Raw genomic sequence first — 21404 nt, 5'->3', positions numbered from 1 at the left:
CCTACTCTATTTGTAACATATATACATATATATATATATATATATATATATATATATATATATACAGTCCCTGACTTCAAATAGCTCAACTTATGAGTTCTTAATTTTGTGATGTGAAAGCCTCATGTATTCAATAGAAACCGTAGTTCAAAATCTGATCTTTTCCCTGGTTAATAAAAGACTAGGTATTACTCTTGTGATTCTGGCAGCAGTAGTAAGGCATAGCTCCCCGTCTGCCACATGGTCACAACCAATACTCTTCAGTGTACTGTGCTACTGAACTATGTTTTCTGGTAGGTCAAGCGCCCAACATGCACTTTTTACTTAATATTTTCAACTTATAATGAGTTTATTAGGATATAACCCCATCATAAGTGAAGGAGCATCTGTAGTATGAGAGTATTCTATTAGCAGCCTGAGGTAGGTAGACTGTTCCCATTTTTTTTTTTTTCTCTACTCAGGCCTAAGGCACACATAATACAATGTACTTGTGATGAAAGTCACAAGTAACAAAATAAGTCAGACCATGGCTTCTCTGTGTCTTGCTAGAGTAAACTAATGTCACTGCTGTGATGTGAATCATTCCTTTGAACTATTCTCTGAACTTCAGAACATGAGCTCTCCTCTTCAATCACTTTTGTTATTCCACAGTGGAAATTGAAACACCTAAAACAAAATAATTGCTGGTGGTCTGACTCACACACAACAGTGGAGTGTGTGACAACATTGAAAACTGAAATCATTGCGGTTGACTTTAAAGGAAAATTTACCTTAATATATAATGATACTCTTCCAGAGTCCAGCACACAATGAAACAACTTTCATCTTTGAAGTTTCTACTTACCTTTCCACATAGAGCACAAATAGCATTCTCTAATTTGAAAATAAAAAATAAGTCATTACTTTTCACGTCTAGTCTTATGAAAGTGTGGCAGTCTTTCAGCTAAGTGATTAGTCTCAAAAAGAAAAGGGATTTTCCAACCACTATTTATGAACAAGTATACCTACCCAGTAATTTATGGTGTGTGTGTATGTCACCTCAACTTTCAATCAGCAGACACACTTTGTATTAAACAGTGCCTTCCTAAAGGGAGAATTCAGGTAACACCACAAAAGGGTTTCTAGTTCAAAGATTTGCCCATTGACGTTTCCCAGATGAATTTCAGGTCTTTGCACTCCCCTTTTTTTTTAAATCATTGAACTAATCCCAACTTCATCTCCATGTAGGTTAAACAACCTAAAAGATTGGGAGGAAATATTAGGGTCAAGCGGCACAAGAGTGAAAATAGAGAAGACCTAATCCGACCTGTGGCAAATCATTCAAACATACCTCCAGGCTTCTGGTCCTTAGAATTATATCTGTATTTAGAAATGCAGATGGAGCTTTAGCTCTTGAATATTTTTTCTATGTTGTTGATGAATCAGTTTCAATAACTACCTCAGATCATTGCTTCGCTGCGTAAGTGACGATGAAAGAATGTTTTCATTAATTTACTTAATGCATGTTTATTGGGCATCATGCTCAATGGCAAATGAACAGGCACAGTTCTTAGCCTGAGTTTACAGTCCAGAGGAAGACAGAGACAAATTCTCAAATAAATAGCAATAGTGATGAATGTTATAAAAGATAACCACAGCATCCTGGGAGGAAGGATAATAGGAAAAATCCAATTTAGACTGGAGAGACTAAAAATGTTTTTCAGGAATCCTGACTGAAGAAAGACAAGAGATGCAAATATAAGGCATCGCTTAGCCCTAAGAGTAGTAGTAGAAACAGCATTCCAAACATAGAAGGCCTAGGTGTAAAGGCCCTGAGGAATTAAAGAACTTATGCCTTCAAGGAACTAAAAGTAGGCCATGTGGCTAAAACCTAGTGAACGAGAGGGGTTGGCCTGAGACAAAGTCAAAGGTGGGTGCCCACCCAATCATGCTTGGCCTCCATGGTCAACATTTTGTATGACATCAGAAAGACAGGAAGAACCTGCTCAAAGATGTCTCAGCAAAAGAAAGAAGTGATTAGATTATAAAAAGACTACTTTGACCACTGTATTTAAAAGGTAAAACAACAGAGCAAGGGGACGAGAGCACATTGGTGGAGAAGGTGGTGGGTTTTAAAGTGATCTTGGGATATCCTCATTGTGGACCTGTGGTCAGTTGCCCTACTTGGGTGCCTCTGGACCCAGGTCTCTCATTCTGTGATCATATTCATTCTGCTATCTCCACCCTAGAGCCTACATTTTTAGAGACCCACTGCCACTCCAGGTTGTCTTCTTGGCCACCATCTGCATAATCCACATCTGTCTTATCATACCATTTTACCTCACGCAAGCGTTCAGAGTGCCAGTCTTGCCTAAAAGGATATCTTGTCACCCATGTCTCTTACCTTAAGACTTCCCCAGGCCTGGGTATGGCCATGGCCTCATGTCACACCAACTCCAAAGGACACAGGCCAAGTTTTTAAAATGGTCTCCTTGAAGACCTCTTTTGGAAACCACAAGGCAGCGCCTCTCTTCTCTTTCTGGTAGAGGAGGAGGGATGAGATTAGTAGTGCCTCAGTAGCTCCACAGAGAGAGCCTCTCTCCACTGTCCCACCTTCCGTCCTCTTTTCTAATATACTTGAGGTGCTTGATCATTTAAGAGTAGTAGAATCTATTTTGGCACCTCATTTTGAGGCCTGCACAAGGGCCTGCCACCTCACTTTGGTATGTCAGAGCGGATGGCACCTCTTGTTCTGCATATTCTTGTCCTGGAATATGTGGAAGCAGAACACATTCCGTTTTAACACCTCCTGGTCTCATCCAGCCACATTCTGAACCGTGACTGCAGGTACCCAGCACTACTGCCATCTTCCTACGGCTCCTGTACTCCACACCTTTGTCTGGCCTTCCAGTGCCTCTCATTGCCTCAGCCTGGGGCCTTGGTACAGCACTAAAATTGCCAGGATGGCTTCTGCCTCTCCTCTTCTCCTCAGCCTTCCTTCTCCTGGCCCCATAATGCCACCCTGTTCCAGGAAGTTAAGTAGCTCACTGCAGCAGTGATTTTGTTGCCACCCACCTCCTCTTCTTCTCTTCCCAGGCAGGGGTTGGTATCTGATTGAGTCCTCTGTCCCCTACTGCAGGAGACCGTCAACACCCCTTTCACACAGAGTATGCCATTTCCCCTGTATCAGTCCTTTTCCTGAGTTTTTCCAAAACCTCAGACCTTGTGATAGGAAGGTAAGCAAGAATGGGTAAAATGTCAGGACCTGTCCTACTCAGTAAGACACAGGAAAGTAAAAACGGGTGACCTACCTGAAGAGTACAGAAAGTGGATTTTGCTCATTTGGATTAAGAGAAAAAAGAAGTGGAGGGACACCAGAGCAGATACCTTAGGTAGAACACGTGGGAGACGGTCTTTTTTTCATTTTGGAAGTTACATGAAAAAGTCATAAGAAAGAACATCCTGGTTTTAGGAATAACATCTTTCTCAGTGATTTAGACTGGTAGGTAAGAAAGGGTAGGTTGCATCCTAACCAAAGTTTGCCCTGTGCCTGACAGGAACAAACGCTAAGCACGGACTGCGCTGCAAAGCCTGTAAGATGAGCATCCACCACAGGTGCACAGATGGCCTAGCGCCCCAGCGGTGCATGGGCAAGCTGGTAAGGGCTCATGCCAGCAGGGAGCCCCAGAACTCCCTGCCCCAACTCCAACTCCACAGCCCTGAAGTCACCCAGAATCACCTCCCTGCCCACGTGGCTCCCTAATTAGCATAAAGAAGAGGTGGAGCTGTGTCAACCCTCTAGACAAATGCTGCACATTTGAAAGGAGTCAGGGTCTTTAATAGAGTGACTAGCTTTTCCCAGGTTGGGGCTTTCTCAGTGTTAGCCCTGCAAATCCTTTATCCTGGGACTGTCCAGGTTTTCAAAGTAGAAGTCATGCACCCCAGGTACCCCCTCTGTCTCAAGCAACTAATTGCCATTTGTTGTTACCCTAGTGCCTAATTGACTGTTGATTCCATGTCAAAAGAGAACTAAAGCCAGTTCTCCACAAAAGGGAAACAGAGTAATAACTCTTTAACTGCCATATTGGCCAAATGAAGAAATATCTGATGATCTTGGCATTCTGGGCTGATCATACCATCCCAGGAGTGTGGGCTTCAGTCCTGGTGCTCCACACTGATAAAAAGCAACCCAGAGCATGTCTGAGGGTATTTGAAACTAGGATGGCCAAAGAATTGTACCCATGGTGTCTACTATAGAAGATAAATCAGTGGAACATAACAACTGTCTTCAAAAAATGTAAGACCATCACATAGAAGAGTAGTGCCATCATCTTTTCTGGCTCTATGGAAAAGACTTAGGATCAGTAGGCTTCACACTCAGATATAATGTCACCAAAGACCTGCCTTCAGGGCTAAGGAATGTTCCTGTCACCTTCCTGCCATCGACAGTATTCAGACAAAGGAGAACACCTCTTGCCAGGAACATTGGAGAGGATCTTGAGATTTAGTAGAAACCAGGCCACCAAGTTCCCTTTTAACAATGGGAATTCTAAGTCCAGGTTCTTACAAAGTGTATCCATTCACTCTGACTGACAGTGTCCTCTTTTCTCAAATCCCTTCCATTTTCACCTGTTCCCCTCCTCCTTCTCCAATGGTGGTTCCTACAAACCAAGGCAAAGATCATGGATGAGAGATCAGAAAAACAGAACAGAATGCAGAAAGAAAAGGAAATAATTCTGAGGAAAACTCTTCAGATATGCCTTTAGGTCTTTGGGTCTACCTTCTCGTGCCCAGGATTTTATGAATTTAATAAAGCACAATAATAAACTGTGGTAAAAGAATGCAAGGCAATCCCTTTGTCCTGGGAGATAATGAGGACACTGCACACAGCAGAAGCTGCAGTGCTCAGCAGGCAGAGAAGAAGAAGGACACGAAGTCTAGGGCAGGAACTTGCTGTCTGAATAAAGCATAACTTGCTTATTGCCATCTATCTTTCCTCCTCCCCACTCCCCTTTTTAGTGGTGAAGAATTAATAGGATAGGTCAGCATCTGAAAGGGAAGAACCAACTTGTTTTACTTTGGGGAATGCAGGTGATTTTCTCCATCTCTTTGATGACATTAAGACCCTCCTTTTTCTTATTCTCTCTCCAGCCAAAGGGGTTTCGGCGTTACTACAGCTCCCCCTTGCTCATACATGAACAGTTTGGATGCATTAAAGAAGTTATGCCCATTGGTGAGTTGGACATTGACCAGTTGAGTTGGGTTTTGAGCAGCAAAGTCAGTAATTGCTGCTGTCCTCCAAGGCTGCAAATGGATGGAAATGGAGAATATCATGTTAAGTGAAATAAACCAGTCCCCCCAAAAAATCAAAGGCAGAATGTTCTCTCTGACATGTGGATATGAACCCACAACAAGAGAAGGGAAGATTAGCAGTTCATTGGACTAGACAAAGGGGAATGAAGGAAGGGAGAGGAGATGGGTATAGAAAAGAATAGAATGAATTGGACACCTTTCCCATCCTTATATGTGAATAGGCGACCAATGTAACTCCACATCGTACACAATCACAATAATGGGATCCTAACCAGAACGAGTTATACTTGGTCTATGTAAGTATAATGGGTTAAAATACACTCCATTGTCATGCATATCTAGAAAGAACAAATTAAAATTAAAAAAAAAAATAACAGTGGCTGTCTTTGTTTGGTGGATGCTTGGGTTGTAATTCTTTTGCTGGAGGGGAAACAGGTGGTAGACCAAATTCTCCAGAAAATTTTCATCCACTCCCTGATGAAGTTTGGAAAACACCCAAGTCCCAAAGGCCACTGATATGCTTTCATCAGCAGCATGGAAGAGTGACAAGAGCATGGGACACAGCTTCCCAAAGACCTGTGCTGAGCTGGTGGCCCACTGTTCTCTGCACAAATAACTGGAACTGTCAGATTCTTCAAAGTTAGACAGGCAGTCACTGTTTTCATAGATGTTGTGAGATAGGTAGATAGATGGATAGGTAGGTAGATAGGAATAGGTATGTAGTGAGTATATTATAGACCAATAAGTATAAAATAGGAACTCAGGGAATATCAATTATTCTTTAATAAGGACGAAATAATGCCCTATATTTATAGATACTCTGGCTTACATTTCTTCTTTTATAATCTTTCAGTTTTCTTCTTTTTTTTTCTGTCTCTAAAACTCTTGATGCCTATTTTCACCCTTTTTGGCAGAACAGGTTTTATAGTAGGAAGTTATAAACTGGAAACCTTTTAATTAGAAATTCATGAAGCCTGGTAATTTCAAATCCCTTTGAAAACACTTGCCTCCTACCGCAAACACTGTGTCTCAAGAATTTGTACCCAGCGAGCAGAGCTTCCCACTACAGGGAATGAAACTGGTCTCTGGAGGTCTGGGGATGATAGATCATGAAAGAGGAAAACCAAACACTCAGGGAAAGTTGCAGAAGAGTCCTAGCTGGAAGTTCTGGGTGCCACGGGGAATGTGTACATGGTGGTGTGGCCGTCACATCTCTGAGGGAAGCTTGATCTTCCCAGGGACTGGCAGGTCTGCTGCAAAGAACCTACTTCTTGGAGAAGTGGTGTGTGATTGGCAGGGTGGGTGCTCTCAGGTGAGCTTTCTCAGATGAGCTTTCTCTTCTGTTGCAGCCTGTGGCAATAAGGTGGACCCTGTCTACGAGACCCTTCGCTTTGGCACTTCCCTGGCCCAGAGAACGAAGAAGGGCAGTTCTGGCAGTGGCTCTGATTCACCGCACAGGACCTCTGTAATTGTCCTCTTTCCCCCTCAGTTCACCCATGGTGTCTCGGGCAGGGCCAGCCTCAGGCACGGCAGTGTGAGGGATTTCATCTGAATGAGCCATGAGAGTGGATCTTCTGGGAGTCAGGCCACCTCCAAAGGGTAACCCAAAGTGCTCTGGGTCACTAAGGGCTAACGTTCTCTTGTCAACACCCAGAGCACATTTTACTTTTCTGCTCAAAGAACATTCTCTTGGTCTCATGACTTTTCCCATTCACTTGCTATTTTTTATCCTCTCACCAATATTAGAAGGTCTTTCAGTCAACACTTAAGAAATATTTGGCTGAACCTAATGTGATAGTATACACCTATAAATTAGAGAGGCTAAGGCAGGAGGATCCCAAGGTCAAGGCTAACCTCAGCAGCTTAATGAGGCCCTAAGCAACTTAGTAAGATCCTGTCTCAAAATAAAAAGTGGGCTGGTACTGCTGGGGATGGACCTCAGTGGTAAAGCACCCCTAGGTTCAATCCCTAGTACCAAAAAAATAAATAAATAAAATAAAATAAAAAAATAAAAAAGGAAAGAAAACGAAAAGAAATATTTGACTCAAACAGAAAAGGTCTATTTGCGGTTCTCCTTCCAGCTTCATAAGATAGCTTTTTCTCACATTTCCCCACTCCCTTCTAAGACAGGGCATGTCCCTCGATTTCACAGAAAAATAGTCCTCCCAGAAGTACTCAACCTGTGAGTCAGTGGAACCTGACTCCAAGGGACACTCACCCTCCTAAAGACCTCTTCTGTTTTATCTGATCTAAACCGACTGTTCAATGTTTTTCTGTGCCCACCCTGTTTCTGGTTGTCCCATTGATAACTTCTATAAATGGTCTAAGATGCCACACAACTCTGCAGCCCTTGCAGAAAGCCACCATCCCCCCTAAAAAGAGGCAAGGACCTTCCAGTGCACACAGCCATTCAGGAGGGCCTGCATGAGGTTACCAGTCTCATTGTCGCAGCCCCTGCAGGATAGGGACATTAGGGCAAGACACAGATGAGCCTCCAAATGGTCTGCCTGACCGGGTCATCATCAGGTGCCTAGAGGAGGAGAGGAAGAAGCAGAGCACACCACTGGGGGCGTTCCCTGGGGCTGAGTTAAGGCAGCTCCCTCACTGGCTGCAGGTCTATTCGTAAGATAGCCTGAGACTCCAGGCAGGGCGGGAATGTAGATCAGGCCTGCAGGTAGGTGGGTTTATGGGTCCTCTGATGCCACATGTCATTCTAGAAGCCATCTTTAAACTCACTGAAAGCTCTGTTCTTCAGGAACTCCACTGATTTCTCTCACTCAAATTATTATAAAATAATTGTTAATTTTTTTTTCCTGGCTCATGCCTAAAATTTATGCTAATTAGGGTTTGTTTGTTTTTTTTCTCCTATTCAACACACACAAATGAAAAGCCTGAGTTTACTAGCACTGTCAGGGACACAAAAGAAGAGGAGGACATAGCTCCACACCCTTAGAATTCGCAACTTATTTTGAAAAACAAACCAACAGAGCAGAAAGTTAAAGTTCTCTTTGAAGTTTAAGGTATATTTAACATAAAATATACCTTTATATGCCTTATGCCATTTTATTAAGAATAAGAACATAGGATATATATGTGTCCTATGTTAACAATAACCATGTCACATGAAAGCTGAAGGATTTTATGGCAAGTTGGAAATGTTTAGTTTCAGTAGACACTGCCTCAAAGCAGTGAGGATACAATTTGTGACAGTTTAAGATACCTGAATCCTTATGATCTTCATAAGAGGAGATCATTGTCATTTGGTAGTTCAGAAGATAATTTTAATTCATGTATTGAAAGAATAATAAAAATGGTGCTAAATGTGATTTTGGGGAAAAATATTATATGTATAGGGATAGAATTTATATACATGCATCATATAAGAGCATTTTAATCAATGACAGACAACATATATGATGGTGGTCTCATAAGATTATAGCAAAGCTAAAAAGATATTCTTATTGCCTAGTATTTTTACTGTGCATTTTCTCTGTTTAGATAAACAAATACTTATCATTGTATTAAAATTGACTAAAGTATTTAGTACAGTGACATCCTGGTCAGGTTTATAACCTAGAAGCAATAAGCTACACTATATTGCCTAGGCATATGGGCTATACCACCTAGCTTTGTGAAAGTACACTCAATAATCTTCGTACAATGACTGAATGAATTTTTCGGAACATATCCCTGTCATTAAGTGATGCATGGCTATATATAAATTTGTTATGGTTACATGGGTGAGATAATAATAATAGAATAATAGTAACAATAATAATAATAACACCATAAAGTATTTGCTATTATATAATAATATACATAATGTATCTAGCATAGAGCTTGGAATAATTTGCACTGAATAAATGGAAGTTGTTGCTGCTTTATGTTCACTGAACATGTAAGTCTTAGCTGAATTTCCTTTAAACCTGAGTTATGAATTTAAACAAGGGCGTAATTCACAAGAATTTGAAGAGAGCATTTTCCAAAGCCCCTCTTTGACAGGGCCCATGCCCGAGCTCTGTTGGAAACCCATGATTTCCCCAAGGTTCTGCTGTGTTCTTCTGCTCAGCTCTTCTTCTCTGACTCATCTTCCACTTGCTCTTTAATTTGGACTTTTCCCAGGGTTCTGCTTTCACTTGGTCTTCTTATTCTACCTGCTCTTCCTGGTTGATCTTCACATTTCTCTTTTCCAACCATCATCCTTAAGCTTAGCTATTTCCAGTCCTAACTTCTTGCCCAAGCACCATGCCATTCCTACATATACTGCAACATGAGCCCATCTAGGCTACACTCATGCTCCGTTGGTGATTAGATCCCATAAAGCAGAACTCAGAAATATGTATTCTAAGTGCCCTTCTTCTCTGTCACCAGTTCTCAGGATTTGAAACTTATCTCTCACCCAGATTATTATCAAGAAATATGTATGCTACTTTATTCATTTTGAGTCTACTTTTAGCAGCATCTCAAGTTTTATCAACCCTTAAAAACGTGTGCAGTTTTTCTAATTAAAACATTCTATTGAGTCACTTCTGCTAGAAGGACAAAGCCCAGACTCTTCAGCATGGCTGATATACATAAGCACTTGAAAAATGGTCAAAGAATGAGAAAGAATCAGTAAGAGATTCTTGATGGCCCCAGGATCCTCTGGGGTCCACATCACACTTAACTTCTCACATGCAAGTTCCCATGCTACTGGGCTTATCAATACCCTAAAAATCCACTTTGCTCTTGACATCACATCTTAGAATGTGTTGCTCCCCACAGTTGCAATTCTTTAAGATATAACTTGATTTCTATCAAATAAGTCTTCAGACCCTGCAAGCATGAAAAGTCATTCCTTCCACAAGCCTTCAAGAGCTCCCTTCTTATTGGACATATTGATTGCACTGTAATTATCTTTTTTTGTATCAATTTCCTTAACTAGATACTGAGTAGCTATACATCAGGGCCTTCTTCCTTATTTACTTCATTACACCAGGGCCTGACAGGGTCTCTGGCACATAGTGGTGCTTGAGAAATGGTTGAAGAATTGGGAAGAATTCATAAGGGACTCTTGAAGACAGACTTCAGGATCCTCCCAGGTTCACATAACACTTCGTTTCTCACAGCCAAGCTCCAGGAACAGTTCTCTGGAGAGCCACGCTCTGCCTACTCACCCACGCGTGTTCTCTAACTCTGCAGATAACATCCCCCTGAGTTTCCTGCTTTGGCCGTTCACCTCTTCCCTGTTCTCCCATAGCTGCCAGTTTGTTAATCTCTGACTTATATAATACTTAGTAATTTTTACTTTCTTGTTTAATTGTTCTCTCTCTTTTCCAGTCACCTCTTCCACTAAGACTAAGCTGCTTAAATACAAGGGCTCTGTTGGTATTTTATTTCCAATGCCTTATAGCAGTGATTCTCAAACTTTGGTGGGCATTGGAATTCACTGGGGAACTTTATAACAATGCAGAGGGATAGGTGTGGGCCTATGTGAGTTTCATCAGCAATCTAGAGAAACCACTAATCTATGCAGTGACTGTCCATTGTAAGTTCTCACTAAATATGTGGTGCATGAACAAGTGAACGAGCACCCTCACCAAACTCTCTAAACTTCTGGGAAGGACCTAAAACTGGCAGTAAATCTGAATTAAGTACTTAAGTTTGCTTCCAAGGAAATCAACCCTGCCATCTCCTTCATCTTTCCTTGTCATATTTGCAGTTGCTCTCTGTGTGGACAACTTTGGAATCACACTCTTACAGCAACCAGAAGACTGGATCTAAGGCTTGGAAAAGAGATCAAAGGATGATAGCTATCTGCCAAACCCAACCACTTACACCTTTCTCAAGGGAGTGAGAAGGACCAGTGCTGCCAATGAGTGGCTTCCCCCAAAGTCCCCCAGAGCTGGCTTGCAGCCTGCACCCCATTGTGCATGTGAGGGACCCATTGTCCCTCTACCAGTCAAGAATTTTTGTAGCTACCACCCAGCAAGCCAAAAGAAAAGTACAAATAACACTGACCAGAGCAGAGAGACTTCTCTCCACTTTGACATGCATTCTGAGCAGACTTGCATTCTCTTCCATCTCTGGTGAGAGTCAATATATCCTCATTCCACTCCAGCATAAGCATTTCCCACCCTTATATGAGGCCAGCATTGGAGAAAAGGTAAATGGAAAGCCAGTCCAGAGAGACAAGGGTGAGGAGGAGACTCCCCAGAGATGACCTAGAACTATGCATATAAGGAGTAGGTGGCTGACGGCTCCTGCGGTTCTGAGCTTTGCTGATCTTAGGACACGGAGACATCCTCAGACACATTCCGCATTCCATAGTTCGCAATGAACACTTCCGCCTCCATCTTTGGCTGACCCTGAGGAGCAGCAAAACCATCAGAGGAGCAACTGAAGGATGCCCAGTGTACTTTCATCTCTAAAATAGCATTGTTCCTAGCAACATTTGGACCCTATAAACTGATTTTAGGGGCAAAAAGCACTTTCTGATTGCCAATAGGGTGTCATTCGTCACTGTCCAGTTATTCAGGGACTGATTCCATCAGTAAATATTTACTGGAGTTTTGCTTATTGAAGGCATTGTTCTGAAAGCTACAGGGAGACAAAGAAAAGTCAAATTGTAGTTAAGTATCTGTCACTTCACTCTTTTCCCAGAGTCCAACTTGCCTCAGTAGAAGAAAACAGAGACAATTGATTGGCACATTAAAATGATTTCGCTTCCTTCCTGCAGGATCCAGTGATAATGAACTTTAGCCCCTGGCCATTCTTTAATGTTGTTGTGTCCTAAAACTAACACATTCCCACATAGCGAAGCTCTGTTCCACAGGTTTATTTTCTTCCAAGGCTATAGAGGCATTTGTTCTACATTGTTGAGAAGTCACTGCCTGGCTGTTTCCAAATTGTTATGTTTTCTTTAATACGTTTTCAAATGTTCTAGAATATAAAAAGCTTGATGGTTTGGGGGAGGCTTTGTTTTGTTTTTTTGTTTTTTTGTTTTTTTTTTTTTTGAAGTACACCTTAAAAAAATATTCTGGTTAGTTTGTGAATAATCTCAGTTTCATAAGATTAAATTAAAATAAATAAAATTCCCTGCAAAGCACTTTTGTGCAGAAATCATGAACTTCAAAAAGAACAGGGTATGAATGATGAGGACCTTGTACTGGGTTATTGTTTTTTTTTTTTTTTTTTTCCTTGTATTTTGTTTTGTTTCCTTCTGATGTATTATGAAAGTAAACTGGAAAAAAAAATCTTCAAGCTAAACTCTAACAAAAATCTGTCTTGAATGAGGCCTAAGCAACTTAGCGAGACCCTGTCTCAAAATAAAATAAAAAGGGCTAGGGATGTGGCTCAATGGTTAAAAGCCCCTGGGTTCAATCCCTGGCACCAAAAAAAAAAAAAAAAAAAAAAAAAAATTTGTCTTGGAGGATGGTGCTAAAGTGCTCTAGAGCTGATGAGGAGAGGAGGAGAAGAGGAAGGTGAATTTAACTTGTTCCACACCAATAACATGTAAACAAATTATTTTTTAGAATGTGACTTTTCTCATCCTCTTGGAAGAGGTAGACAGGAGCTGGGACATCCGACCCTTTGAAAGAGGCCATAAGCAGTGTGCTGGTAAAGGTGTAACCACCAGGTTGGAGTAGCACCTGAATAGTCGCATGTTCCAGTTTCCATGGCCATGACCAGTTTCATACCACACACAATGTGATGACCCCAAAGGCTCTCACCAGCCCAGGCAGCCAGCAAATCACTGGATGGAGCACAGTGCTTCAGAGTCACACTCTGGAGGCACTGTGGGGGCTCACCACCCCACCTCCACTTTTTATTAGTCATGGCACCTCCCAGGAGAATCACTGTTTCTGGGCTTCAGATTTCTACCTGAATAATGGCTCTCTAATAGGATTATTACAAAAAATAAATGAGATGATACATGCAAAATACTAAAAAACAGCACATGGTTAATATCAACTATTTGGAATGCCACCACTTCTGTCGTTATTATTTCTGAAACCTAGATGGAAGAATGACTATGCCTTCTCTTATTTAAAAAAGACAGAATATACATATTACAAAAATAATTTATTTTTGCAGCAATGTAAATAGCACTTCACTCTTACCTAAGTAGTCATCCTTCCATAGTGCGTCTGGTTCTCCATAATTAGTATTTAAAGCTCACCCACACAAAGTTTCATTGAAATTTTTAAGTGACAGGATACGGGCAGGAATTCTGATTTCTCTCTCTTGTCTCTTCTTGGGATGAAACTCATCCAGCATTCACTGGGCTCCTAACAAGTCAAACCTGAGCCTGGAGGGAGGTACATGAGGACCAAGAAGGGACACAGAGCTTCTCTGAAGTTAGCCATCGGAAAATACAGTAATAATTAGATTCCTAGGCTTTGTGCAAATTCCACCTCAGCTCTTTTACTGACATAAAAACCATTGCTTAATTGGCCCACTGATAGAGCGTTGCTCATTCTATGCTGTTTCCTCTTTCCTTCAAGACTTCAGATCTCGTGGAGGTTCCTGAAGAAACAGATGGGCCAGGAGATGGGTATGACCTAAGGAAACGCAGCAACAGCGGTGAGTGAGAGAATTGTCCCAGCACAAATGTGAATGCATTAGTCAGGGTTCAGGTAAAGTCAATTTCCCACCCCCTCCCTTTCTGTGCTAGCTTTAGCAGCTGTTTCGCTGCTGTGATCTAAATGATCTGACCAGCACAATTGTAGAGGAAGAAAGGTTTATTTGAGGGCTCACGGTTTCAGAGGTCTTAGTCCATAGAAGGCTGGCTCCACTCCTTGGGGCTCGAGGTGAGGCAGAACATCATGGCAGAAGAGCGTGGCAGAGGGAAGCAGCTGGCATCATCAGGAAGCAGAGACTCCACTCTCCAGATACCAAATATATACCCCATAGCCACGTCCCAATTCCCACCTCCTCCAGTCACACCCTACCACTTCAATTAATCCCATCAAGGATTAATTCACTGATTGAGCTGAGACTCTTACAACCCAATCATTTCTCCTCTGAACCTTCCTATATTGTCTCACATGTGAACTTTTGGGGGATACTTCACATCCAAGCCATAATACTCTAGAATCCAATTTGGAAAATTGAATTTCAATATTCTGGAAGGAAACTAAGCATAGTTTCCGGTCAATTGCAATCACTTGATTCTTACATCTCCTCGAGTTCTACCTTATGACTTAGCCATAGTGAGGCTCAGGAGTCACTTCCAGACCTTTCTATGAATGTGTTATTTCCTTCCCTGTCATAGATTCTATTAGAAAACCATGCTACAGAGTTTTGTGCTACATCCAAAGTACCTGAAACAGGTGAGGGGATGGTGTCAGCAAGAGGAGCTTGGTCCTCACCCTCAGTTCCCTCCCTAGCAGAGACAAATAAAACAAAAAAAATGGGTATAATCCAAACAGTCTTAGTTAATATTATATAATCCTCTAATAGCTTAAGCCTTTGATACAGTAATTTCTAAAACATTAACTAAATGCCACATGCATAGTATTGTTCATTAATATCAAGAAAGAACCACCTCTTGAACAGATTAAAGACACACAACGAAGCCCTTACAGATACATTCTCTCCAAGTCATTTTTGACATCCACCATCATTTAAACTTCACTCAGTTATCAAAAAAAAAAAAAAAAAGTTTATGAAGCATTTACAATCACCAGCAAAAATATAGCAATCATAAAACCTGTCCTCAGGTTGCTCACAATCTAGCGAGGCCACAGGTCCTGGCCTGTGTTGAGCTGGGAGCATTCCTGTGGCAAATGTGAGCTCCTCCAGGCTCCAGTCCCTGCCTGCCAAGCATGGAGCTGTGCTGCCTTGGGTAGATGTTCCACTTGACTAGTCACCCTCCTGCAGGCAGAAGTTTTGCAATCAATACTGCCTTGCTGCTTTGGCAGCAGCATCTTATGAGATATCACTTCCACTGCCTTAACTCTGGGAATTCATTTATGTCTCTTCTCTAGTTAGGACTGTGTCTGTGTGGGTCCCATAAAGCACCATGTGCCTAGCTACCCCCGTGACTCGCCTTCCTAAATAAGCATCAGCACTCACCATGGCCCCCCTTGCCAAGCCCACACACATCTGCTAAAGCTCACTGCGAGGGTAAGGATTCTTTAGCATCACACAGGGAAAACAGTACTTTAGAAGGATGCAAACATTGGTTGAGCACTTAGCGGTGCCATTAGAGAGACACATTAGAGGGTGTTGGCTGCCAGGGGAACCTCACAGCAGGCAGTAATACCGAAGGATCCACCTAGACCGAGTCCATCTGACATTGCAGCAATATAATTTGGTTAGAAACCCCAGCATTCAGTATCTGAGCAACTTAACTCACCAGAGGCTGCTATATAAACCAGACTTGCATGTTCACGCTTCAAGTCTGGCCAGCCACTCAGTCCAAGTGCCTACGTATTTCCTCTGATGGTGGGAAGACACCAACACCACTGATGACATCCTCCCTACCAACTGGACATTAGGTCCTTGGTGCATCCTTGCTCTGGAGGCAGACCATTGCACTTTACTTACTGATTGTGTGACCTTGAGGTAGTGACCTAGCCTCTCTCCTCCTCAATCACCCCTTCTCTGACATGAAAATAATAGTAACACCAAATCCATAGGGTCACTGTGATCTTTGAATGAATTAACAAATGTAAATACCATCTGTACAGTGAAGATACCAAATTTCATCTTTGCTGCCTCCGGATGCTGATAACCTACTGAACGTGGCCCTCTGGATGTGGAATAGCATCTTAAAGCTAAAACACGCAAACTTGACTCTTGATGCTCTCTCCCAGCCACCCAAATGTCCCACAACTGTCTCTGCTCAGTAAATGCGAACTCCAGCAAACTGTCCATTGGGCCAGAGTCTTTGGTATTAGCCCTGGTTTCCATTTCCTCCCACATCTCATATCCAGTCTGTCAGGAAATCCTCTCTGTGGCTTCTCAGACTTATACCTAGCAAATGCCCATCATTTAAGTCTGCCTCAGCTATCCAGGTCTGGCTCTATCTATGTCACTGCTTACCCATTCACCTAGTAGTTAAGTCCTGTACTTACCCTGAGGATTTTTCTCTAAAGGTGGTCTTAAAAAGATTCTATGGTATGAAGAGCTACACTTAGGAATCAACAATATGAAGCATAGTTGCTATTGACAAAGTCATCATGAGTTCATCACGGGTCAGAGATGCAGCATAGAGAAAGCATGGCTCCTGGGTCAGCAAACAGGGTACCACTTAGAAGCCTGTTAGAAATGCAGATCTACAGGTCATCCAGATCTGCTGAATCAGAATTTGCATATGGATCTGTGGTTCATACAGTCACTAAAGTTTGAGAAATAGGATTAGAGTTCTTTTAATCTGACTCCCTCCCCTCCAGTATCACTCACACACACACACACACACACACACACACACACACACATACACACACACCACATAACATACAAACAAGAAAACTAAGCTTCAGAGTAACACTCAAAAACACAAAGTTGATTGTTTTCCATCTCTTCTATGTGAAGGGGCAATTTCATAGCCTTATTCAAAGAGATCAGTTGAAAGAATTTAGCAAGCTACAAACTTTTTAAAAGCTTTGGAGACCTATTAACAATTCCTTTGATCAGCAATAGCTTTCTTTACAATGTGCCCTTGGAAGCTAGGGGAATTAATTATGCTTCAAAATATTTTCCTTTGACTGATTTTAATCCCCTATCAATGCAGTCTGAGAAACAACTGGAGAACACCCCCCACTCATGTAGTCCAGTTTCCCCAGGGCCCCATAAGTCATGGCAAGAGGGACTGGCTTTCCAGAAATGGCATCTGGGATGCCAGTGGCAAATGGTTCTGCATCACATATTTCATTTATGTCCTAAAAAAAAAAAAGAAAAAAAAAGAAAAAAACACTTCACCCAGGTGTTATTTTTTCCAGATCTCTGAAGCCACCTTAGAAACAGATGTAATTCATCCTAACTTCCTTACATCTAAGAGTGCACTCTCTATTTTCCTCTCTTAAAAAATTATCTTGGGAAGGACTGAGTGTTTCCAGTGATTGTTTTTAACACGATTCCTGCATGCATCATAGATATAGAGTGGAAAATTTGTTGGTCTTCACCTTTGGCTTAACCATTAGAAACTTCACTCAGAATAAAGTAATAAGCAAAAAAAGAAATATCTGGGCTGCAGGTCTCAGCTGGAAATGCCAAATAATAATGTTACTAGCTGCCTTAAAATAATTGCATTTCAGTATGACTGTATGTGATCATAGTTTTCCTGGAAGAGAAACAGAGAGAGCAGGATATAAGCAATACAAATTCCTAGAAATTTTCTTCAAAAAGAACTGGGTTAATCACATCCATTTGAGGATATTACAAAACCCAATATTACCTCACTTTGACTTAAGCAAAGAAGTTTTGCCCAGAAAGAAAAAAGGCAAGCTCAGATGCGGAAATTTATTCTTGTTTTTAGCATTCACAGGATCTATATTTCAAATTTAAAGTTGTTGCCCTTCTCCCCTAAAATGATATTTTAACTGCTCAGTTGACAGATGCCCCTGGTTCTTATCCTTCTCCAGTGCACAATTCCTAAATTGCAGTTGTAAATATTTATGGTATATTTTTGCAACACACACTTAGTATCCAGACCAGGTAATGATCTCCTTAAAAGCATAGATGGAGCAATATTTCAGCAATATGGAGGGTTGGATACTCAGATAATTTTTCCCAGTTTAGCACTCCTAGGAAAAAAATTTTTTAAAGAAAATTCTTGTTAATGCACTGGCAGAGCTGACAGCAAAATAAGAATTCCTTAGAGTCTAGAAGTGATGAGAAAACATGAATCCAGATGAACTCAGAGACAGAAGCAGGCGAAGGCCAATGTTTACTCTGCACACACCTGAGCCTTCAGTGTGGATAATAATGGACCCCTATAGGAACAATGAGGAAGAAACCTGGGTAGTGTGCAGGGTAACAGGATGGAAGAGAAGTCCTTGGGGGAAATGCTGACATTACAAAAGGCACCCTTCATGTCACTAGGGAAAGAGAATACCTTCCAGAGGAATATGTGCATCAGTCTGAGCTCAGGTGGAGTAGGAAAAAAAGGGCAGGGAGTAGAGGAGAGAGACTTAAAAACGGAGGAAGGAGGATGGGAGGGAGAAAGGAAGGAAAAAGGGAAAAAAGAAGTGAGAGAGAGAAGAAGGAAGGAAGGAAGCAAAGAACAAGTCTTCCTACTTGGGTTTTAGGGTCTGAATCTATACTTCCTACATATGCAAAGTAAAACAATATGAAATTCTTTTTTAATTTACTTAAAAGTGCCAAATGTAGTCATTTTTCCATGTATTTAGCAGAGGCAAATGTAAGCTCTCTCTGGAGGAAAAAAAAATTTAAACCCAGACATCAAAAACTTCCCACAGGGGGAAGGAAAGATAATGGAATGAGACAAAAATCATTACCCTATGTACATGTGTGATTACACAAATGATGCGACTCTATATTGTGTACAGAGAAATGAAAAGTTATACCCCATTTGTGTACAATGAACCAAAAAATAAAAATTAAAAAAAAAAACTTCCCACAGTAAACTTTCAAAGAAAATGAACTAACAATAAAAAAAAATCACCAAACATGATAAAATGATCCACCATAAGTGAGAATTATCAGGAAAAACCGATTTTATGATCAGACTGTCAAGAGATTGTATATGTTGGAATTATCAAATAAAGAAACATAACTATGTAGCTTTTAAAATGGGCTAAAAATGTAATAAAGGAACACTACACTATCAAACTTAATAAGAAAATTTGAATAGAAACTAAGTAGACCCTCTAGAAGGTTTTAAAGTAGAAATGTGATTGATGAATTTAATAGCATATTAGACATAGCTAAAGAGAGAATTAACGCCCTGAAATACAGAGGCAGAGAAATTAGATTATATCCAGGGAAACAAAGCAATGGAGTTTATGAGAATAAAAGAGATGTGGAAGATGAGTGAGAAAGTTCAACATGCATCTAAATGCCATATTAAAAGGACATAAAAAAAGAATGGAAGTAAGAAAGTATTCAAGAAGATACTGGCTGGGAACTTTCCAGAATTATTAAAGACATCTTTCCATGAATCAGAAATCTATGCCTAACTGCATCTTAGTGAAACTAGAATTTCAAAGACAAGAGACAACAATACATACAGACAAAAGACAATATTACATACAGGCTGAAAGATGTATTACAAACAAAGGAATGAAAGTTATACTGACAGGTTCCTCTTACAAACCATACATACTAGGTGCTAAATAACAGTAGGACAATCCCCTCAATATGTTGAAAGAAAAGTAACTCTTAACCTAGAATCACAAATAAAGTAACTCAATAGAAACACTTAGAAGCAAGAAGAAATGAAGAGCAAATAAAATGGTAAACCTGTGGTTAATTCTAGGCAAAAAGTAGCTACATTTAAAAAGTATTTTTTAAAAGTTGCTAAACATTTTTAAAAATACTCATATTTAAATGGACAATGTATATTCAAAGATTCTCTTCTTATTTAGGAGGAAATTAAACTACTGTTTCACTCTAGATTTTGTTCAAATACACATCATAAAAGTTCCAAGACTATCACTAAAATAGTAAAAAGTATATTAAAATAGAAAGAAAACAAAATTGAATGATGAGGAGAAAAAAAGCCAATGGATTCAAAAGAAAAGAAGGTGGGAAGTGGGAGAGGAGGGATGTAGAAGAAAAAGTGTAGAAAATTTGGCACATATACAAGATGCAAAATAAAATATTTAGGAAGGAATTCAAATTTACCAGTGATCAAAATGCACTGCAAACCAATAGAAGACCAAGTTTTTCAGACCAAATTTTTAAGTGACCGGTATAAACATCTAAAACTTAAGAACATGGAAAGTTGGAAAGTAAAATACTTTTTTTAAAGTTACCATGGGAATAAAAAAAAAATACAAGCAAAATAAATTACTTTTCATGTACAGAAACCAGGGAAGCAATGTTAACCACAGCCATATATTGAACAAACAAAAAACTTATGGAACTATTTAATATGTGGGGGGAAATGGACTTCAAGACCAAAAAACAGTTCCTAGAGATAAAAAGCATCATTTCATGGTCATGTTCATTTCATCAGAATATAAAATTCTCAACTTGCATATACTAAATACATAGCCTCAAAATGATAGAAATTCAAGGAGAATTATTAGGAAAATTAACATTCTTTTTTTATAATTAATTTTTATTCTAATCAGTTATACATGACAATAGAATGCATTTATACATTTTGATAGATCATACATAAATGGAGTGTAATTTTTCATTTTTCTGATTGTACATATTGCAGGATCACATTGGTCATGCAGTCATACATGTACATGAGGTAATGATGTCTGTTTCACTCCACTATCATTCCTTCCCCCATACCCTTCCCCTCCCTTCACTCCCCTCTACCTAATATAAAGTAACTCTGTTCTCCCCTATGTGCCCCCCCCCCTATTGTGAATTAGCATCTACATATCAGAGGAAACATTCAGCCTTTGGTTTTTTGGGTTTGGCTTATTTCACTTAGCATGATATTCTCTAACTCCATCCAATTACATTCTTATTAGCAGGAATTTTAATGTCTCACTCATTGGCAAGCCAGATAGACAAAAAGATTCTGAATGGATAGAGAGATTTGATGACACACGTGATAAGCCTCATCTAAGGAACTTCAAAAGGACACTCCATCTAATGAGTGCAGGAGTCACGTCCTTTTTAAGAACACAGGGGACAGTAATAAAAACACATCACCTGCTAGGCCACAAAACAAGTCTCACAAATTTCAAGTCATTAATATTATATAGAGCACATCTTTTTATCTACAAGACAAACAAGATTAAATCGATACTCAAAGAGATAACCAGGAAAACCAGTCATATTGGTAAGTTAAAACACACTTTTTAGAAGTTCATGTGTCCAAAGGAATTCATGAGGAAAACTAGAATGTATTTAAAATTAAGGAATAACCCAAACACTATACATCATAATCTGTGGGATAGCATTAAAGTTGTGACTAAAGTACTTTACTTTAAAATAATTTTACTAAAAAATAAAGTCTCAAGAATAGTACTTAA

The 21404-nt window shown here is 40.3% G+C and overlaps 1 protein-coding gene across 2 annotated transcripts in view; it reads left to right on the top strand.

The window, feature by feature from the left end:
* Positions 1–21404, top strand: part of Stac (SH3 and cysteine rich domain) — a 147174-nt gene that overhangs the window by 83367 nt on the left and 42403 nt on the right. For both annotated transcript variants that reach the window (XM_047531460.1, XM_047531459.1), the window contains exons 3-6: positions 3537–3637; positions 5131–5212; positions 6642–6757; positions 13779–13857. In XM_047531460.1, the coding sequence (XP_047387416.1) occupies positions 3537–3637; positions 5131–5212; positions 6642–6757; positions 13779–13857 (378 nt within the window). The remainder of the gene's footprint in view (positions 1–3536; positions 3638–5130; positions 5213–6641; positions 6758–13778; positions 13858–21404) is intronic.

Source organism: Sciurus carolinensis, chromosome 17 (genome assembly GCF_902686445.1).
Source record: "Sciurus carolinensis chromosome 17, mSciCar1.2, whole genome shotgun sequence".
NCBI classification, from domain to species: domain Eukaryota; kingdom Metazoa; phylum Chordata; class Mammalia; order Rodentia; family Sciuridae; genus Sciurus; species Sciurus carolinensis.
Note: the sequence above shows the minus strand (reverse complement) of the source record. Positions and strands in the feature narration are given on the sequence as shown.